Raw genomic sequence first — 20,931 nt, 5'->3', positions numbered from 1 at the left:
CTGGATTGGGGATTTTTTTTTTTTATTTTTTTTTTTATTTTTTTGTATACAAGATCGAGGCTCGTGAAAGAGCGAACATTAATCACACAGAAAGACAAACCGACACATAAAACATATAACATCGGGAGCGGTAGACAAGATGGGGAGAGAGGGGGAAGGACACAAACACAACATTTGAGAGCAGGGACCGAGAGACATGGAGACATCGAGAGATCTGAGAGAGGGCGAGGGCTTTGGGGGGGGGGGGGGGGGGGGGCGTGGGAAGGGGGCGGTGGGAGAGGTATAAAACATATGGACACTGCCAGGACTTCCAGGAAAGAAGTTGGAATTTCAAACAAGGTGGATCTGGGGTGAATTAGCGGGGGTAGAAAAGATCAAGGTTTTGGATGGGGGAAGATAAGAGATGGTGGTGAACAGCTGTTTTAAAGACCTGGAGGGAGGAGTGGGATTGAAGGGAGTGAGGGAGTTTGTTCCAGAGGCGGGAGAAAAGAGGAATGAAAGAGTGAAGGTGAGCAGAGAGCCGAGATTTCGGCAGTTTAACCATCAGAGGGTTGCTGGCAGATCTTGTGCGACCTGTAGGAATATTTGGGGGACAGAGCACAGAGAGAGCTGGGGGTGCAAGGCCGGAGAGGAGTCGGTAGAAGACAGAAAGACCACCTACCTGCCTGCGGTGAGTGAGTGAAAGGCCCTCAGAGATAGCTTCATCGCGGGAGATTCCAATAATTCTGAAAGCTTTGGTTTCAACAGCGTGAAGATAGTCACATAGGGGGAGAGTCAGATAGTCACATAGTCAGTCAGATAGTCACATAGTCAGATAGTCACATAGTCAGTCAGATAGTCAGTCAGAGTCAGATAGTCACATAGGGGGAGTAAGATAGTCACATAGGGGGAGAGTCAGAGAGGGGAAGAGTCAGAGAGGGGAAGAGTCAGAGAGGGGGAGAGTCAGAGAGGGGAAGAGTCAGAGAGGGGAGAGGGGAGAGTGAGAGAGGGGAGAGTGAGAGAGGGGAGAGTGAGAGAGGGGAGAGTGAGAGAGGGGAGAGTGAGAGAGGGGAGAGTGAGAGAGGGGAGAGTGAGAGAGGGGAGAGTGAGAGAGGGGAGAGTGAGAGAGGGGAGAGTGAGAGAGGGGAGAGTGAGAGAGGGGAGAGTGAGAGAGGGGAGAGTGAGAGAGCATGAGTAGGTGGTGCATTAACGCCCTCTCTGATGCATTAACGCCCCCTCTCTGATGGCATGAGTAGGTGGTGCATTGGAGGGAAGAATAGGGAAAAACCAGAAGGCAATTCCATATACTGGAAACAACAATACAACATGCATTTTAAGGCCATTTATTTTACATGCATCCATATACTGGAAAGCAAGGAACAAATTAGTTGAGGTGTTAAGTTTGGTTTGAAATTTGGAAGTTTAACCAGGAGGAGTTACTGGAAGAATACATGGTTCCTGGAGTTGCTTGGGAGGGTCGGAGGACTGACAGAGCTGCTGGAGCAATATTGGAGAAGATGAGGTACAAATGAGGTGTGAAAACATTTTGCTACCTCGGAGACATGTTGAATGGAGAAGGTGGATCAGACTCGGCAACCGTTGCTGGAGTGAGATGTGCATGGAAGAAGCTTCGGGAACTGAGTGGCGTGCTGATAAGGAGGGGAGTTTCGATGAAGCTGAAGGGAAAGGTGTATGCTGCACGTGTGAGAAGTGTTATGATTTTTGGGAGCGAGACATGGGTAATGAACGTAGAGCAGCAACGAAGGCTGGAAAGGGTGGAAATGTGAATGGTTCGGTGGATGTGCGGAGTATCGTTGAGAGAGGAAGACAAATGATGAATTGCGAAAGATGATGGGAATAGAGCCTGTGATGGATGCTGTGAAGAGAAACAGGTTGAGATGGTTTGGTCATGTGTTGAGGAAGGATGAAAGTAACTGGTTGAGAAGAGTGATGGAAATGAATGTAGAAGGATGTAGAGGACGGGGAAGACCGAGAAAGACTTGGCTAAAGATGGTGGAAGAAGAAATGCGGGCAAGGGGGTTAACAAGGAGAGATGCAGAAAATAGGGCAAAATGGAGAAGATTGTCATGGGGACCACAAGGCTAACCCCCGCTCTAGCAGGGAAAATGGCCTTAAAATGCATGTTGTGTTGTGTTGTATGAGGTACAAAACAGAGACCACCGACATGCCTGTGATGCAAAAGAGCAGATGTTACACTTCGACCTCCTCGCAGGAGAGTCCAATAATGTTGAAAACTTTACATTCCACAGAATCCAAGAGATACATATGGGATGTTTGGGGCACCAGCTCAAAGGGGAGAGCAGTACTCCGTTGAGCTACAGACAAAGGCCTTGTAGACTGAGAGTAGCTCTGATTTTCCAAGGAAAGACTTAGATCAACTGAGGATACCCAATTTGTGGCTAGCTTTGGAAGCCAGATTTTCTATGTCAACAGTCTAGGAGAGGTCGTGGCTGATGGTGAGGCCTATAACTATATACTGTATGTTGAACAGACTGAACCTCTTGCAGTGGTTAACCAGTGAAATAGAAAGGTGAGTTTGGTTGAAGATTCTTCGAGAGCAACAGGATGAGACGGGGAGATTTTCCAGGATTGAAGAACATGTTCCATTTACCGGACTAACATCTAATCTATTCCAGTTTAGCAAAAATTGTGACACAGCCGCAGTCTTCATGGCAGTGGTATGGGGTCCTGTTGGATCCAATGTGGAGGAGTCTGCAAAAAAGAGGGTTTTTCAGAGCATCATATAGGTCATTTATATATACTAGTACACCCGTTCCCTACGGGAGCACCAGGAAGGGTCATTCCTCTCTGGGGTATATTGATTACAGTCGATCTAGGGCCAGGCCTCAAGAACATGGATGGGTGTGTGTTAATTGACCAAGTTTCTTGTAGAGCGCTCACCAAATGGATTGAGCATTCAAGCAAGCTAGCTGCTTAGTAACTAAACATACTCCGGGTTTCCTCGCTTTCAGTTTTGTGTTAAACAGCAGTTTACCAACTGTTTCAAAAGGTAATCAAAGGTGTTTGTGGTTTATAATATTTTTTACCTCTGGTAGGAGTTATCCCACAAAAACGGCACGATAAGCTATTTATACACATTAACACGGCGTTTGTTCAAGGAGGAAAAACCCCTTGGGGAGGGGGCATATTATTGCTATTAATATTGTTTTGTAATAACATTCATATTATGCTATTGTGATTAGCATTGTTATTATAAACAGCCTTGAGAAAAGGCCATGAAAAATGCCACATTAGCGGCAGGTAATGTCAAGTTGTTGACCCTTGTTGGGTTATATATATTGCTACGTTTGTGGGGGGTACCAATGAAATACCTTAGGGCCAGTTAGGATTGTATAGGGTAGTGTGCGCAGAGTGTCGCATGAAGAAGAAGAAACCTGTACTTGTCAGTTCATTGTCTGGTAAGGTTGTATAATTGTCTCCATGCGAGGGGTGGAGCTATGTTAGGTAGGGTCTAAGGGTAATTCCCTGTGTGCAGTTGCCTCTGGTTTTTTTTTTTTTTCCCCTTGTTCCTTATGACACATATGCAACACTAGCCATGCACTCCACACCTGAATAAATAACACCAAATAAAAGCCACCGGATTCAGTCATCGAAAACTGCCACTGACTCCGCCACCCGAGTCATCGCAACACCAAGCAAGCAGGGCCGTGGGGCGCCGCCCCAAGAGATGATTGGTCGTATTCGTGGAGCAATGCAGTGGGACTCTGATTGGAGTGTGCGCGGACGTGATCAGATGACGTTCGAGGCCGGGGAACAAAAAGGCAAAGCGGCTGCCATTTTATTCTCTTGTGTTGGGACATTCATTGCGGGCAGACACATTTTTCCCTCTCTCTGGGCTGGCCTTCATAGCGTGCAGTCACACCTTTGCTCTGTCTTTGTGTCCCGAGTCTAAAGCGAACAGTCGTATTTTCTTTCTCCTGGTACTGGCTGCGTGGTGGGCGGTCGCAGTTCGTGCTCCTCTGCTCTTCCTCGGTTTTGGTCCTGACATTGGCGGTTGCAGCTCGTGGACTCTGACGCTCTTGGACTCTGACGCTCTTGGACTCTGACGCTCTTGGACTCTGACGCTCTTGGTTCGTGGTTTCGTGACGGCTGTGTGTTGTACCGAGTGAACCGGAGAGACCGCGGTGCTTTGCGGAGCGGACGACGAGAGTGGAGCTCAGGCCTGAGCGCTGCATGTCGGCGGCTGGGGTGAACGCAGCTGTGTGCCAAGGCCTGTTTTCCCGCTCACGGCCCAGGGACCCGTGCGGCGGCCGATGGGGTTGGGGACCGCTTTAAGAGACTGCAGAGTGCAGGCAAACGCACCACACACGCCTTAAATTGCTTTCATTTATTTATCCCCTTGTGCTGTTTTATGAGTCCGTATGGGGGCGCCCCAAATTAGGAATTAGTTTTACCGTGCATTTCTTGTCCCTGGCATTTATTTTTTATTAGTCCCCTACCGGTATACACCGGAAGGGACTATAGGTTTGCACTCCATCCCTCCGTCTGTCCGTCTGTCAGTCCGTCACGCAAAGAACAGTTTTCCGGACTTTTTTTCTAATCTCTTAATGCTAATGATTTCAAACTTGGTACATGGTTTCCTCATGATAAGTTACAGATCAGGTTCGAACTTCACGACGTTTTGATCATTTTTGACAAAGTTATGGCACTTTGAACTTTGGAATTTCCCCAACAGTTTTCCGGACTATAATTTGGAGTGCGGTAAGTCAAAGCTGTTAATATTCCTTGTTTTAACTCCAATTTACATTCTGTTTCCACTTTTAGTGAGAAGTAGGGGTCTGTGCAAGCCATTCTTAAACTTTATTTGGTGCAAATTGGATAATTTTTAGCCGAGTTACCTCAGACCATGAGTTGGTAATTATATAATTCACACATAGTGCAATACGTGCAGGCTACTCCATAGAGCGACCTTGCGGGCTTATTGTAACTGCGATTTGCATTCTGTTTCCACTTTTAGTGAGAAGTAGGGGTCTGTGCAACCATTCATGAACTTTATTTGGTGCAAATTGGATAATTTTTAGCCGAGTTACCTCAGACCGTGAGTTGGTAATTATATAATTCACACAGTGCAATACGTGCAGGCTGCTCCACGGAGCGACCTTGCGGTTTTCCGGATGACAGACTGCCGGCAGGGGACATGTATTGCAACGCAATACTCAGAATGCTTGTTAAACCTGTTTATTTGTTGCATTTTAATTCCATGTCAGTCTGGTTTGATTATCGTAGTTCGAGGACGCTCCAGGGAATCCGTGTAGGTAAAAGCCTTGCTGCCCTCCACCTTCGCGCGTATTGAATAACACCGCCATAGTTTGATTGAATGCCTCGGAGTTTAAGCTCGATCGGCCATTCGTCACCTTGGGGATCTTATTCCCCCCGGTGAACGAGACAATATATTGTTGTTGACCCTCGTGGGTGGAGATTACAGTAGATCTTCGCTCAGTTCCGTCAGTAAAATTTGCCACACGGATGTTGGGATGCCTCCAAATTTCTTTCAGTTTTGTGTTAAACAGCAGTAGAGATCTGTTAAAAAAGGTAATCATATGTGTTTGTGGTTGTTAATATTTTTTTACTTCTGGTAGGGTGCTCCCAGAAAATGGCACAATAAGCTATTTATAAACATTGACACTGCGTTTGTTCAACAGGAAACACCCTTTGTGGAGGTGGAAGATATCATTAGTATTAATTTTGTTTTGTAACAACATTAATACTATGCTTTTGTTATTAGAAACGTCCTTGGGGAAAACGCCACAATAAAGCTATCTTAATATGGATATACACCTCAACACGTAACCCCATTGTTGGGGGAAAATCTCCTTGACAGAGAAAACTCCCTTGGGGAGGGGGGCAAGTTAATTGACTACATCCTTCATTGTGTGACCCTTAGTCCTCCTGTCAAGTTTGGTTGAGATTGTATAAGTAACAACTGAATGTATTGCGGTCAAAATCGTCACAGACAGACAGACAGACACCAAATTGCGTATTTTAGTAAAATAATGAGGAACAAGACTGGCCCCAAAACACTGCCTTGAGGAACAAGACTGGCCCCAAAACACTGCCTTGAGGCACAAGACTGGCCCCAAAACACTGCCTTGAGGAACAAGACTGGCCCCAAAACACTGCCTTGAGGCACAAGACTGGCCCCAAAACGCTGCCTTGAGGAACAAGACTGGCCCCAAAACACTGCCTTGAGGAACAAGACTGGCCCCAAAACACTGCCTTGAGGAACAAGACTGGCTCCAAAACACTGCCTTGAGGAACAAGACTGGCCCCAAAACACTGCCTTGAGGAACAAGACTGGCCCCAAAACACTGCCTTGAGGAACAAGACTGGCCCCAAAACACTGCCTTGAGGAACAAGACTGGCCCCAAAACACTGCCTTGAGGAACAAGACTGGCCCCAAAACACTGCCTTGAGGAACAAGACTGGCCCCAAAACACTGCTTTGAGGAACAAGACTGGCCCCAAAACACTGCCTTGAGGAACAAGACTGGCCCCAAAACACTGCCTTGAGGAACAAGACTGGCCCCAAAACACTGCCTTGAGGAACAAGACCGGCCCCAAAACACTGCCTTGAGGAACAAGACCGGCCCCAAAACACTGCCTTGAGGAACAAGACCGGCCCCAAAACACTGCCTTGAGGAACAAGACCGGCCCCAAAACACTGCCTTGAGGAACAAGACCGGCCCCAAAACACTGCCTTGAGGAACAAGACCGGCCCCAAAACACTGCCTTGAGGAACAAGACCGGCCCCAAAACACTGCCTTGAGGAACAAGACTGGCCCAAAAACACTGCCTTGAGGAACAAGACTGGCCCCAAAACACTGCCTTGAGGAACAAGACTGGCCCCAAAACACTGCCTTGAGGAACAAGACTGGCCCCAAAACACTGCCTTGAGGAACAAGACTGGCCCCAAAACACTGCCTTGAGGAACAAGACTGGCCCCAAAACACTGCCTTGAGGAACAAGACTGGCCCCAAAACACTGCCTTGAGGAACAAGACTGGCCCCAAAACACTGCCTTGAGGAACAAGACTGGCCCCAAAACACTGCCTTGAGGAACAAGACCGGCCCCAAAACACTGCCTTGAGGAACAAGACTGGCCCCAAAACACTGCCTTGAGGAACAAGACTGGCCCCAAAACACTGCCTTGAGGAACAAGACTGGCCCCAAAACACTGCCTTGAGGAACAAGACTGGCCCCAAAACACTGCCTTGAGGAACAAGACTGGCCCCAAAACACTGCCTTGAGGAACAAGACTGGCCCCAAAACACTGCCTTGAGGAACAAAACTGGCCCCAAAACACTGCCTTGAGGAACAAGACTGGCCCCAAAACACTGCCTTGAGGAACAAGACTGGCCCCAAAACACTGCCTTGAGGCACAAGACTGGCCCCAAAACACTGCCTTGAGGAACAAGACTGGCCCCAAAACACTGCCTTGAGGCACAAGACCGGCCCCAAAACACTGCCTTGAGGCACAAGACCGGCCCCAAAACACTGCCTTGAGGCACAAGACTGGCCCCAAAATACTGCCTTGAGGAACTCCATCCTCCACTGGGATGCGGTCAGGGGGACGTTTGACTGTGTGAATGGAGGAAGTCATACATCCAGGAACTAGAAATTCATAGGACACGTTACCCCGTGCAGACTTTGCATATATCAGCGCGATGTATATTTCCGAGCGAGCCGTAATTTTGTCTGAATCTCTATATTCCCCCACTTGAGCGCGAGTGGCAAATTTTTGATTCCTCGAGATGGTGTAAAATGGTGAAATATTTTGGCCAATTACTGCTAATCTGATCAGCCGAATCGAGCCTTCTCCACTTTCTTGGATGATACGGAGATCGAATCCATCGGACTGTGGGTAAATTGGGGTGAGAAGGGGACAGATGAAATGGGTTGGGTACTGGTTGGAGAGTTTGACCTTGAGGTTTGCAAGATGGTGTAATCTGCTTGCTTCAGGATGGACACACAATTGTTGGCCTTATGGAATGAACTCAAGTTATCCTCAGTTGGGTTAGCTTTCCATGCTTAGAAAGTAAGCTGCTTTGCCACAACCACGTCTCCACAGGATTCAGTGTATGTACCAGGTTCTAGACTCTTGAGGATGGGTAGATAGCCACAGGTGGGATGGGATAAACCAGTGAATGAGAAAATGTACACTTTTGTGAAAGTATTCCCAGGTGGAATCACCTAGAAATATTTTTTGGGAATACGAGCGCAATCTTTGAGAGCAAAAACAAAATGGATAGAGTCTCCAGGTGGGTGGAGGAGCTAGAACACAGACTGGACCAGGACATAACAGAAGGGAAAGAGGGGGGGGATACCAACAGCAGGATAGAGGGAGATTTGGAGGAATAAAGGAACTGGAGAAGAATGAGAGCAAGGGGAGGACACAAGGGATGAACAACACGGGCACAGGCACAAACTCAGTCATGGAAGTATAAGGGAAAACTGGGGAAGAAACAGAAATGGAACAAACCAAAAAATTTAAGAGAAGCTTTGGGACAGTGAATGAGGGTAAACACGATTGTGGGTATGGAAGACGGAGTGGGTGACCTGAGATGAGGGTGAACAGCTGTCTTGAAATGTTTGATTGTGGAATGAGATTGAACAGACTGAGAAATGTTTTTACGCTTTTTTTTTTCTTGCATCAACAATGAAATGTTTTCAAACATGAAGATCTTCAAATTCACAATTCCCAGCATCTGAATGCAAACAAAGATCATTTAATGTGTTGTCAATGGAATGTTTCCGCATCATTCCACATGTGGCAGAAGCATGCATCATGTGATGTCATTGGCGGTGTTGTACGTGCAGTGTGTACTTGTATGTAGAATGGCAAAATGTCTGCTTTCAGCTTGGATGAGCAACATGTCATCAACTATTTGCATCTGAGTGTCAAACTCTTGTGGACATCCATCACCAGCTGGTCGCAGTGTGTGTGGAGTCGATAGTGCACGTCAAAAAAAGTAGAAGTTGGGTGTGGACGTTTAAGAGGAATGTGAAGTGAAAGCAGTTGTTAGTGGTAGTGGCGTACTACCAGGGTAGTACTACCGTTCAGACCTAGGAGCGTTAAAGTGGTGCCCGGAACCATCTTACACTCTGTGTCAGGATTGCTGGTCTTACTTTGTCTCTCTCAAACGAAAGCTTCCGGGCTAGCTTTAACCCCTCTTTCTTGCAAACAAGCATCACACACTTTGCATCACACACTTTTCATCACACACTTTTCTTACTCATTTTCACTCCTCAACTTTACATTCTCTCTTTTCCTCAAAAACTCTTAGACTATTCTCTCTTTCTTCACTTTTCTATTGTTTAAGGCCTGGCCTCAGTGAGGACTATATAGTCCATGACTGGAGCCTTCAACATAAAAAGTGAAACTCGGCCTCAATCTAGATCAATGAGTCCATCAAAACACCATTTACATTTTTTTCCTTCAAGAAAAGCATCAGGTATAAAGAAGACATTTAAATAGTTGACGGAGGCTGAATCCCAAAAAGCAAGCTTGTAGTGGCAACGCCCTTACACATACAGTAGATGACCACTAACAAGCTGTTGACTGTTCATCATCAGTTCTTCCACACTGAATGTTGTTTAATCACAGAATAATAGTGGAAAAATCACTATTGCCACAGGCCTCACGGTCCCCAAATCCACCATATTCACCAGACCTTATGCCAGGGACGTTTGGTTATTTCAATAAATGAGACGGCCTTCATGGTCTCAACTTCCTCTCCTGATCAAGATTGGCATCAGCAATTCATCAGAGGCCTCTACACACCCCTGAAGAAAGCTTTGCCGCAGCCTTCGCATCATGGATTCTTCTTCTTCGTGCAAATACAGCATATGCTGTGGGGTAGCATCATTGGTTGAGGGTGCACCTGTGCCGTTGATGCAATGTCCTTTGCTGGTTTGGGTAGGAATTTGTAATTTGGCCATGGTACAGATGATAGCTCACCTACACTTCACGAAGGACACCATGGGATATTTAACATCCACCAATGAATGCTGGCAGACAGGATGCCTGTCTGGCATCCATCAGAGGGACCACACATCGATGAATCACTCTGCCTGTGAAACAACGTGCTGACAATTTATAGCTGGGGTCAGGCATCGAACCCATGCTAGACAGCTTGGAGGCGAGTGTGCATACTACCTCTAGGCCATCCTGCCATTCCTTTTTTTACCTGCAACATGTTCAGGTCTACAAGAGCTTCGTGTTGCTGCTGTTGGGGGTCGAATTTTGAAACGTGCACCCATTGGTCGGACAGCTGCTGAACCACACACACACGTCTGTTGCTTGACTCCATCTACCATAACACCGAGCCAAAATGATATGACCCCCTTGGTTTTCTGGTGGGCCTAATACATTAGGACAGTAGGCCTCTGCAAATTACTAAAAAAATAGCGTTACAGTAATTTTTGAACGGTCACATATTAGGGTTAAGCAATCTGTGATCATGTGACAACCCGGGTCGTTCTGATATGACCATGGGGGAGGGATGGATAGTGGGGCACGTGGAGAGGGATGGTGACATGCATAAGCAGTGTATATTAAATATTTTTTCATAGCACATTAAATGTGTGTTTCCGAATCGCGCTGTTAATCTTTTAAGTGTTTCTTAAATGTGTATTTCCCAATCGGCCAGTTTGTGGATTTTGTCGCAGGTCGTGTCCACAGTGCGGTCGTTCTTGTTTATTCATGAAAATAAATAGCACAAAAACAATGCGCAAACATGTTAGTTAAGGTACAGTTTGGACAAATTTTTAAGTTTAGGTCCTTAACCCTATCTTCTCCATTACCCACTAAGTTTGGTGATTTGCAGTTCATGGGAATGTTCAAGAATGTAACTTCTGCGAACAGCATGGCCCTCCTGTATACATTTTAACACTACATGGGGTATCATGTTCTATGAACGCTTGCTATTGTTATGTTGTACATGCGCCAAGATTGTGATTTTATTTTTTCCAATTAGTTTGCCATGTTCCACCCCATCCCTTCCCTCATTTGTTAGGTCTAATTACAGCACAGGAGGATTTGGGCCTAATGGCACTTTGAATGCGAGTGGATCAGCAGCACTGACAGTACGAGAGCCCGGACCAGGTGTAACAAGTGCAATGTGGAAGCTCTGTCTCGCTTTGCTTCTAAAAATCCTTGTCACTATCTTCACTTTTGGCATGAAGGCAAGCGATAGTTTCTTGACTTTCTTTGTGTTGGGTTTTTTCTTTACCTGTACACAATTTGAAATAGTTTATTTGTATTCTGACCATGAGTTTGCTTTTATTCATGGTACAAACATGGCACGAGCAGAAGGGATTGGTCCAGGCAGGGAGAGAGGATGTTGGGTGGGTGTTGCATGGGCAGACATTGATTGGATGTACTGGTTTCACCTCCCTTTCCCGACACCCTCCCCCCCCCCCCCCCCTCTCCCAAGCCATAATGTTACAGAGATGTGGTTACTTGGTGAACGTTAATTTGTATCAAAATAAACGACAATCTTAATTGCATTTTCATGTTCGAATGTTTTTGTTTTTTGGTGGACAAAATCTCAGGTCAGGGAAGAGCTAGATGACTGAGAATAAACAGGCAACATGCTGACAGTGTATGAGGTACCCTTAGACACATGCAGCAAGAAAAAGAAACGATGTTTGAACAGAGAAAACAGAGATGGGGTAGTGGGGGGGAGGGTGAAATGAGATGACAGTGCACAGCTGGCTGGAAAGCCTGGAAGGAAGATTGTGATTGACCTTTTTCATTATAAATAATAACATCACCACGCAAGGGTTGAGCCAAAAAACCAAGGGCCCCTGGTCGTAAAAGCAAAGAAAGATGGGAACTGTGTCCGGAAGGCAATTTCATAGTTGGAAAAAAGAGGACCAAAATACTGGAGGTATGCGGCGGCAAGCCAAGATTTTGAGGGTTTAACAAGGAGGGTGTTCCTGACAAAATATGTGCATCCTGTCGGAGCTGAGGAGGGCCAGAAAGCAGTGACAGCTAGAATGAACAAGAGGCAGTTAAAAGAAAATTAAAACGAGTACTAATGCATTCAAAGAACTTTGGCGCCTGACGATACCGCTGTGCAGCACATGGAGACGGTATTGAGAAGGAGAGGTGTACAATAATTGATTGATTAATTGCGCAATTAAAATAAATAAACATTCATCGTAAATAATTAGTTTCTTAATCAATTGGCAAATAGCATACCTAAACCACCAGTGTTTCACCCAAAAGCTGCAACTTTTGAAAAAATATTTAAATAATTAATCGATTAATTGATTGATCAACAAATGAAAAATATCCTCTATAGCGAAATCACATGGTCATTGTCGTATTTATTTTATTTTTTTATTTAACTTAAGTCCAAATATGAGCTCCTCACCCAAAAGGTGCTTGAGATATTTCCCAATGAGAAAGGAAATAAATAAGTGATTAATAATGACAATAAATAAAAAATAATCATAGAATAATTAAGTTATTGATGAATTGGCTAATACCATACCTAAACCACCACCGTTTCATCCGAATCTGTAACCATTTGAAAAGTAATTCATTAGGAAAGTAATCAAATAATTCAATAATTAATCCATTAATTGATGAATCAGAAAATCAATAAATAAAAAATACTCTTTATATCCAAAACACTTGGTAATTGTCATGTCCAAGTATCAGATTCCTAGCTCAAAAGGTGCCTGAGATATTGCTCAGATGAGAGAAAACAAATAAGTATTTAATAAATCGATAATAATTAAATAATTAAGCAATTAATAGATTAATTAAAAAAATTAAAAATAGTGTTTTTAAACTTTTCATGCATAGACCTGGACCTCCAACAGCTTGCAATGATGAAAACTTGGTGTTTGGGTGTGTTATAACGCCCTTTTTGAAGATGATTAACGAGGTGCTCATAAGAACAAAAACCCGAAAAAGCCTTACCAATATGGTGGCCCGCCATCTTGGTCAGCCCACTGCACCTCGCTGGGTTCTTAAGCCGCCATTTTGTTTTGGGCTCCTCAAACGTGCTTTGCCTTGGAAACACGATCGATTATCATTACATAATTGAAGCATATCAAAATTTTGATTCAGATATGAGGATTAGATGCTGTAGACTAATTAAATGTCCAAATCTGGAGTTTTACTACAAAATTTACCATATCTAGCTATTTTTATAACTAAGTGTATATATTCATTTATTTAAGCGAGGCTGTCATTCTACTTCTGGGGTTAGTTTTTTTATTTAACTTAATAATTTTAAAAAAACTTTATTCATACTTCCATGGGATAGGGTGTCACTCCACTGTACCTGTGATCTATTTTTAAAATTCCTCGGCCATTTCAACCAGAAGCAATCAGCTTGGTATCGCTTGCCAAGCCAACCGTTCCTTATCACCCATTTCATTAGAGTACTTGCTGGAGTGCTTAAGTGTGTGTGTATATATATATATATATATATATATATATATATATATATATATATATATATATATATATACACAGTGGAACCTTGACTTACGAGTTTAATTCGTTCTGTGACCGAGCTCGTAACTCAAATTGCTCGTTTCTCAAATCAAATTTCCCCATTAAAATGCATTGAAATGCTATTAATCCGTTCCAGCCCGCCAAAAACCACACCAATTTTTTTTAAAATATACAGTATATATAAAAATATCTCGCGCTTTATATTTCACCTGTATGCAGCATACAAGTTGGCAGGATGGCCTGGACTGGAGGTACGCACACTTGACTCTAAAGTCTAAACTGTCCAGCCTGGGTTTGAATCCCGACCCAGCTATAACCTGTCATGGGTGAATCACAGGCAGGGTGATTCATCAATGTGTGTACCGCTAAACTGGGCGCCCCGTTTGCGTCCCATTAGTTGTTGGATGTTAAGGATCTCACCGTGTTTTCCACAAAGAGAAGGCGAGCTATCGCCGGCACTCTGAACAAGTTGTGGCCTGGCATGGCATGAACATGAAAACATGAACATGAACATGAAATGTTCGACATGAACATAAAATTTTCCAAAATAACCAACATGCGAAAACAAAAATGCAGCGCTATACGACAGAGATACTGTACGTGCACGGCAAGATAACCACGTGACCGGAACCCACCTGGCGGCGTAAACTCAAAATAAACAACATGCGAAAACAAAAATGCAGCGCTATACGACAGAGATACTGTACGTGCACGGCAAGATAACCACGTGACTGGAACCCACCTGGCGGCGTAAACTCAAAATAACCAACATGCGAAAACAAAAATGCAGCGCTATACGACAGAGATACTGTACTTGCACGGCAAGATAACCACGTGACCGGGTGGCGAAAGCTCGTAACTCGGATCTCGGCTCGCATCTCAAAGCAATAAACCGCCCGAGCGACGGCTCGTATCTCGAAAAACTCGTAAGTTGGGGCACTCGTAAGTCAAGGTTCCACTGTATATATATATATATATATATATATATATATATATATATATATATATATATATATATATATATATATATATATATATATATATATATATATATATATATATATATATATATTTTTTTTTTATATGTATATTTTATATGTATATATATACATAATATATATACTATGGAATACCTTATTTATTAATTCCGTTTGGTTTTAATCTATTTTTACTCTGTAAAGCGAAAAGTTTTCGATACATTCAAGTTTTTTTTTTTACAATTTTACAATACGATACAAACGATGCAATTTTAAGACTGAATCAACACGTCTTTGATCAAAAATTACTTTTTGAAGAAACAAAGGTACATTTTGATTACAACTTGAGCAAAGGAAACCAGGCAATGCCTGTTTCGTTCAGAGCGATTATACACTGCCCAAGGAAGATGCACTTCATTTCTCGAGGAAATAATATCGTGATCTTTAATAATTATTTTTTTGATTTTTGCATGAGTTTTCAAGGCTGAATCAATCGTGTTCACATCCAGGATCAATAAATAAACTCCATTTCACGTGTGCATGGACATGCAATTCACATGTGTAAAATAAATAAATAAACACGGGGAAATTGCCGAGATATTTTTCGTTCTTATTTTATAAGTTATGTCCATGTACACTTTAAAGTTTATTTGAAATCTTTAATTAAAATAAGTCATTTTGTATGCTGCAACAAAAAGGGTTAACTTTGGTTTCACGGGACAGAAAGGTGCAATGTAATGTTCTTATACACCGCCCATAAGACTTTTTTTTCTCAGGGACTTTTCCATTTGAGCTGTATTCTTTATAGAGTCGGTGTTGTAAGAATCAGAGTTACAACATTGGCTCAGATCATGAGTTTAATATCATTCGATCCCTAACAATACCTGTAAAGAGAGCCAGCGAACATCATATCAATATTCAGCATACATCTGAACTATTAATGAGTTTACATATGAGCACAAGCAAGCCGTAACAAAGTGGCGGTACATACCATCTAGTTATGCACCAGCATAGCATATAGTTAATGTCTCAGGTATGATCATAGCGCTGAATGACCGAGTTCTTATAATGGCCGCGTAGCGGGCAAATGACGCATAACACCTGGGTTCAGACGTTCGACAGAATTTCTTGACATTCTCACCGGCGTTAAATCTACACTACCCCTAGGAGTGAAAGCAAGCGGAATAGCAGTATAGAAACTCAGGTAGCAAAAGAGTACATAGAGCAGCAAGTCATGTCAGTCCCAGCCGTAGCGATCGGGGCGTCGAGTTTCCCTTCCGACGCGTGTTTGGTAAGCGTCGGGAGCGTCAACCACGAGACCAAATTCCCCCACGTCGGAAGAAACGCCTATCTCGGGAGACGGTGGCTCAGGGCCGACCGGAACGGGCGTGTGCGGGAGCGGAGCCGACGGTGAATTCCCCATCAACGGGTCCCACTGGCTGAATTCCGGCTGAACGGTATCCCCGCACGGAGCAAGATGACGCACCGAGACTGTAGACTCGCGTCCATTTGGCAGCAGCACTCGAGCGTGCTCAGGATTGGCTTTGAGAATGTGAACCTTGTCGACAAGCGGGTCATATTTACTTTGACGAACAGCGCGTTTAAGGAAAGACGGTCCGGGTTCAGCTAGCCAGCCCGGCAAAGGTCGAACAGCCCCAGAACGGCGCGAGTAACGAAACAGACGGTCGTGAGGAGTTTGATTAGTAGCTGTGCATAATAAAGTCCTGATCGAGCTTAACGCCCCGTGCACCATCCAGGTCCATCGGTCCAGTCCTAGTCCGGGAGACATAAGGCCCAGAGTAATGGCCTTCCATATAATGCCATTAAATCTTTCCACCTGACCATTCGCCTGTGGCCTGTATGGGGTAGTATAGCTTGAAGCTATATTGCGCTGGAGCAAAAAGGTCCTCACATCCTGGGACAGAAACACAGCACCTCGATCGGTGTGTCCGTAAGCCGGATTCCCAAACATGGAGAACAAAATCTGCAGACACCAGATAACCGTCACAGCGGACATATCATTGCACGGGAAAGCAAAAGGGAATCTGGAGACCTCATCAACTATCGTGAGGAGATAGCGAGAGCTATCCGAGGCCGGTAGGCTGGGACTAGAAGGGAGACACGAAGCCGGTAGAGGCCCTTTAAAGTCCATTGCCAATCTCTCCCAAGGCCGACTAGCCTGAATCAGTGTACCCATTGGCGGTTTGTAGAAACGAGGTTTGAGTTCAGCACAAACGGAACAAGTGCGATACAGCTGTCGAATGTCCTCAACAGAGTAGGGCAAATTGTGACTGTGCACATAATGAGCGAAATGCGTCACTCCGGGATGGCACAACGTTTCATGAAGAACACGCAGATCCTCAAAGGAGGTGAGACTCACACACACCAAAGGGCGTGATAATGCGTCGGCGGCGAGATTATCCCACCCTGGGCGATACTTAATAGTGAAGCAAAAATCGGCTGGCTCTTACCGCCAGCGAGTGATCTTTTCGTTCTTAATGCGTTGGGCATGGCGCGTGTCGTACATGAAAGCGATGCTTTGCTGATCAGTAATGACCTCAAAACATTTGCCAAGCAGATCGGGTCTCCAAAGCCTAATAGACAATGATGGCGTACGCTTCCTTCTCGACAGACGAATGACGTTTCTCCGCGGAGGAGAGAGTCCTTGAAAGAGAAGGCTACAGGTCGCCCCCCTTGAGAGAGCGTGGCAGCTATCGCGTGGTCGGACGCATCGCTTTCCAAAACAAAGGAATTTTGCGCATGCGCAAGATGAACATTTGCGCATGTTCAATGATCTGCGCATGCGCAAGATTGGAGGTCACGTTTTTTCGAAGCTGTCCATGCGCTCACGCTTTCGAAGTGAAGTAATTTTTTCACAGTTGTGTTTTTGTCGTAACTGTATCTATCTTTCGGTGTGTATACTTATAGTGTGTCTTTAGTAAGATTCTCGGTGTTAATTTTTCATACCTGCATACAAAATCGTCGGTTAATTCATGTCGCGTATTCTGAGGCCCAGTAGGTCTCCCCCGTGCGTGTGTGACCCGCCCTCCCCCGCGCGTGAGACCCGCCCTCCCCCACGCGTGTGTGACCCGCCCTCCCCCGCACGTGTGTGACCCACCCTCCCATGCGTGTGTGTGACCCGCCCTCCCACATGTGTGTGACTGTGATGTGGGAGGGATGGGGGCGGGAGGTAGAGGATTTGAGCTCTTGAAATCACATTTTACACGAGATGCAATAACACATTTCAAACTGTATTTCCCATGTGCACGCACATGCATTCACATGTTATCAGAAGTAAATGCATTGTGTAGATTACATCATTTGTGGATCTGATAAATAGCCAGTAACCATTTTGTATAACTGAATGTGCAGCATCTAAATGAAGATGTCCGAATGTCACACACATTCATGCCCGTGGGATTCACACAGTGACCCCTTTAATATCTATATTATATTAGCCGTAGGTGATTCTGTCCGTCTGTCTGTCCAGGGGTGTGGCTTACTCCGTGTCGAGAATAGCTCCACCCATTCTGGGAGAGGCTTCATAAACAAATATCCACTATTTTATTTACTTGCATGGCTTTGAGGCCTGTTTAGTTAGGCCCGTGCTGTCTTGCTCTCTCTCACAGTTTTATTTCAACTCTAATTCGATATATCATTTCATTTTTCACAGGCGGTAACATAGTTTTAGACTCGATGGAAAAAAAAAACCGGGAATAAAATTCCATGAAAGTTTCCGTTTATAGAACAAAATGAATTCTCAAAGGCTGTAATATAAAGACCAATTGAGTCTCTCTCAAGCCTTTATCTCCAATCTAACTCGCCATCTGATTTCATTTTTATCGATGGTTTTTGACTCGGTGTCAGAAATAATTGAGAACATTCACGCACATATGGGGAAATGCTGATATATATTTTAAATAAAATCGCGCCACGATGTATCATACACCGCCTAAAATAACAGAAGGGGGAAATGTCGACATATCTTACTATAATTCACGTAATGTCTGTCTGTCTGTCCGTTCGAAGCTACCGCAAAAACGGCTGAACCGATCGCAACGATATTTTGGGTGGGTAATCCTAGGACTCCCTGGAGTAAAATAGGCTATATTGTTTTTCCAAGGTTTTCCAATTTTCCAGTTTTTCCTAACACGATGGAATAATATTTACCGATATGAACAGTGATGTGGCTTTTATTGAAATTCTACAAATACTGTTTCGATTTTGATGAGAATTACGAACCTGCAGCGAATCCGGAAGTGGACAGATGACGGCAATGCGCGGGTTTGATAATATCCCAATACAACCGTCATTCAATCGTAATGTTTAATCGTAAAACATTAATTGTGTTAATCGTTTTGTTAAAGTATCAATTGATTTTGAATTCGTAATTGTGTTCACCCAACCGTACGGAACTTCACATCAGGATTTAAATATTTGTTTACGTCACGAATGTTGTTTAAAGTTTATTTTTTTTGTTAATGTTATTTAATTTGTGATTGGAGTTATGCTGTTTGGAATGAAAAAAGAGATATCGAGTTCAAGTGAATGACGGAATGCCGTGATGGTTTCTACTTTCTAAACGTGACATTCGCGGATCGCCAGATGCAGATTCGCCATTGACTGGGTATGGAACACACGTACCTGTTTGTTTGCAAACGGGTACGTTTTTCGTGGAAGTCCTTCACGAACTTGCTGTCCATGTCTGACATGCGACTCAAGGTGCTACAGGAATGTGGAATTTATTGGTTTCATGCTTTAGCATTCGCCGTTTCTGCATTGTCTGTTTGCTTCTGACCTCCCACCCGTGCGTACCACGGGTACCTCATGAGTATTAAAAATTCGCTTTTTCTTTTCCGTTAAGATGTATTACTTTTCCGTTTGATGACAGTCGTCACAAAAACGTCAACAATGATGCCGACATATATTTCTTCGTTCTTATTTCATGCAACATTATTATCCGGAAGTAAAGGTTCACATGTTCATTTCACGTGTGCAAAAACAAACTCCATTTCACATGTGCATCGACGTGTAATTCACATATGTAAAATAAATAAATTAGCAGACGGGAAATTGCTGAGAGATATTTCGGTCGGAGCGATTATACACCGCCCAAAGAAAAAATTTCATTGATAAACCGAGTGAATTCACCGAGCGAATTTCATCGAATTTCACCGAGTTTCAGGAAATTACCGAGAGATATTTCTTCGTTTTTATTTTATTAGTTACTGGCAGAAGTACCCGGCGTTGCCGGGCAGGGGGGCGGGAGGGGGGGAAGGGCATGTACACTTTCAACATGTACATACATGTGGGATGTGGGATATATGCGTCTGGGACATGTGGGATGTGTGTGTGTGTGTGTGTGTACATGTGTGTGTGTGTACATGTGTGTGTGTGTACATGTGTGTGTGTGTACATGTGTGTGTGTGTACATGTGTGTGTGTGTACATGTGTGTGTGTACATGTGTGTGTGTGTACATGTGTGTGTGTGTACATGTGTGTGTGGACATGTGTGTGTGTGGACATGTGTGTGTGTGTGGACGTGTGTGTGTGTGGATGTATGTGTGTGTGTGTACATGTGTGTGTGTGGATGTATGTGTCTGTGTGTGGGTGTGGGTGTGCATGCACATTCATTCACATGTTATCAGAAGTAAATACATTGTGTAGATGAAATCATTTGTGCATCTGATAAATTGGCAGTAACCATTTTGTGAAACTGAATGTGCAGGTGCAGCATCTAACTCAATATGTCGAAATGTCACACACGTCAATGCCCATGGGATTCCCACGGGTGACCCCACTAGTCTATTATATTCTGCTTAGGTGACTGTCTATCCGTGGGAGTGGCTACACACGTTCTGGGCCGGGCTTCAAAAACAAATCTCCACCGTTTTGTTTGCCCCAGATAGCTTTGAGGCCTCTTTTGTGTGGCTCATGCTTTCTCACTCTCTCATAGTTTTATTTAACCCTTTGAGTACGGATGACGTCCAGTGCCGCAACCCGCGAAAAAGTTTTGTGTACGGATGACGTTACTACACGTCATCGACTATACCTATAAATAGATCGTCAGTATGTGGTTGCATTCCCCATTCCCGTACCAAAATGCTAAATTAATCCCGTACCGGGGGTATTTTTTTATCAAAAAAAAAATCCCGTACTCAAAGGTTTAAACTCTAATTCACCATCTGATTACATTTTTAACAGTCGCCAATATGGTTTTAGACTCGGTTGCAAAATAAAGGGAAGAAAATTGGATGAAAGTTACCGTTTATAGAACAAAATGCATTTGTCTGGTCAGACGAGATGTGGGGACGAGATGTGGGGACGGGGAAGGAGAGATGGGAAGGAGAAGGAGAGGAGAACACGTTCCCTACTCGGACTTAGTTATTTATATTACTTAGTAAAGGTACAGCGACTAAATACTGAAGTTCGGGATCAAACCGTAGTCTAACTATATT

The 20,931-nt window shown here is 44.1% G+C and overlaps 1 protein-coding gene across 2 annotated transcripts in view; it reads left to right on the top strand.

The window, feature by feature from the left end:
- The window catches only part of LOC137420685 (H(+)/Cl(-) exchange transporter 5), a 146,141-nt gene that overhangs the window by 26,613 nt on the left and 98,597 nt on the right, over positions 1–20,931 (top strand). For both annotated transcript variants that reach the window (XM_078773362.1, XM_078773413.1), the window contains one exon: positions 11,035–11,203. In XM_078773362.1, the coding sequence (XP_078629488.1) occupies positions 11,035–11,203 (169 nt within the window). The remainder of the gene's footprint in view (positions 1–11,034; positions 11,204–20,931) is intronic.

This window comes from Myxine glutinosa, chromosome 1 (genome assembly GCF_964187855.1).
Source record: "Myxine glutinosa chromosome 1, kmMyxGlut1.1, whole genome shotgun sequence".
NCBI classification, from domain to species: Eukaryota; Metazoa; Chordata; class Myxini; order Myxiniformes; family Myxinidae; genus Myxine; species Myxine glutinosa.
The sequence above is the reverse complement of the archived record's forward strand: the minus strand, read 5'-3'. Positions and strand labels throughout refer to the sequence as shown.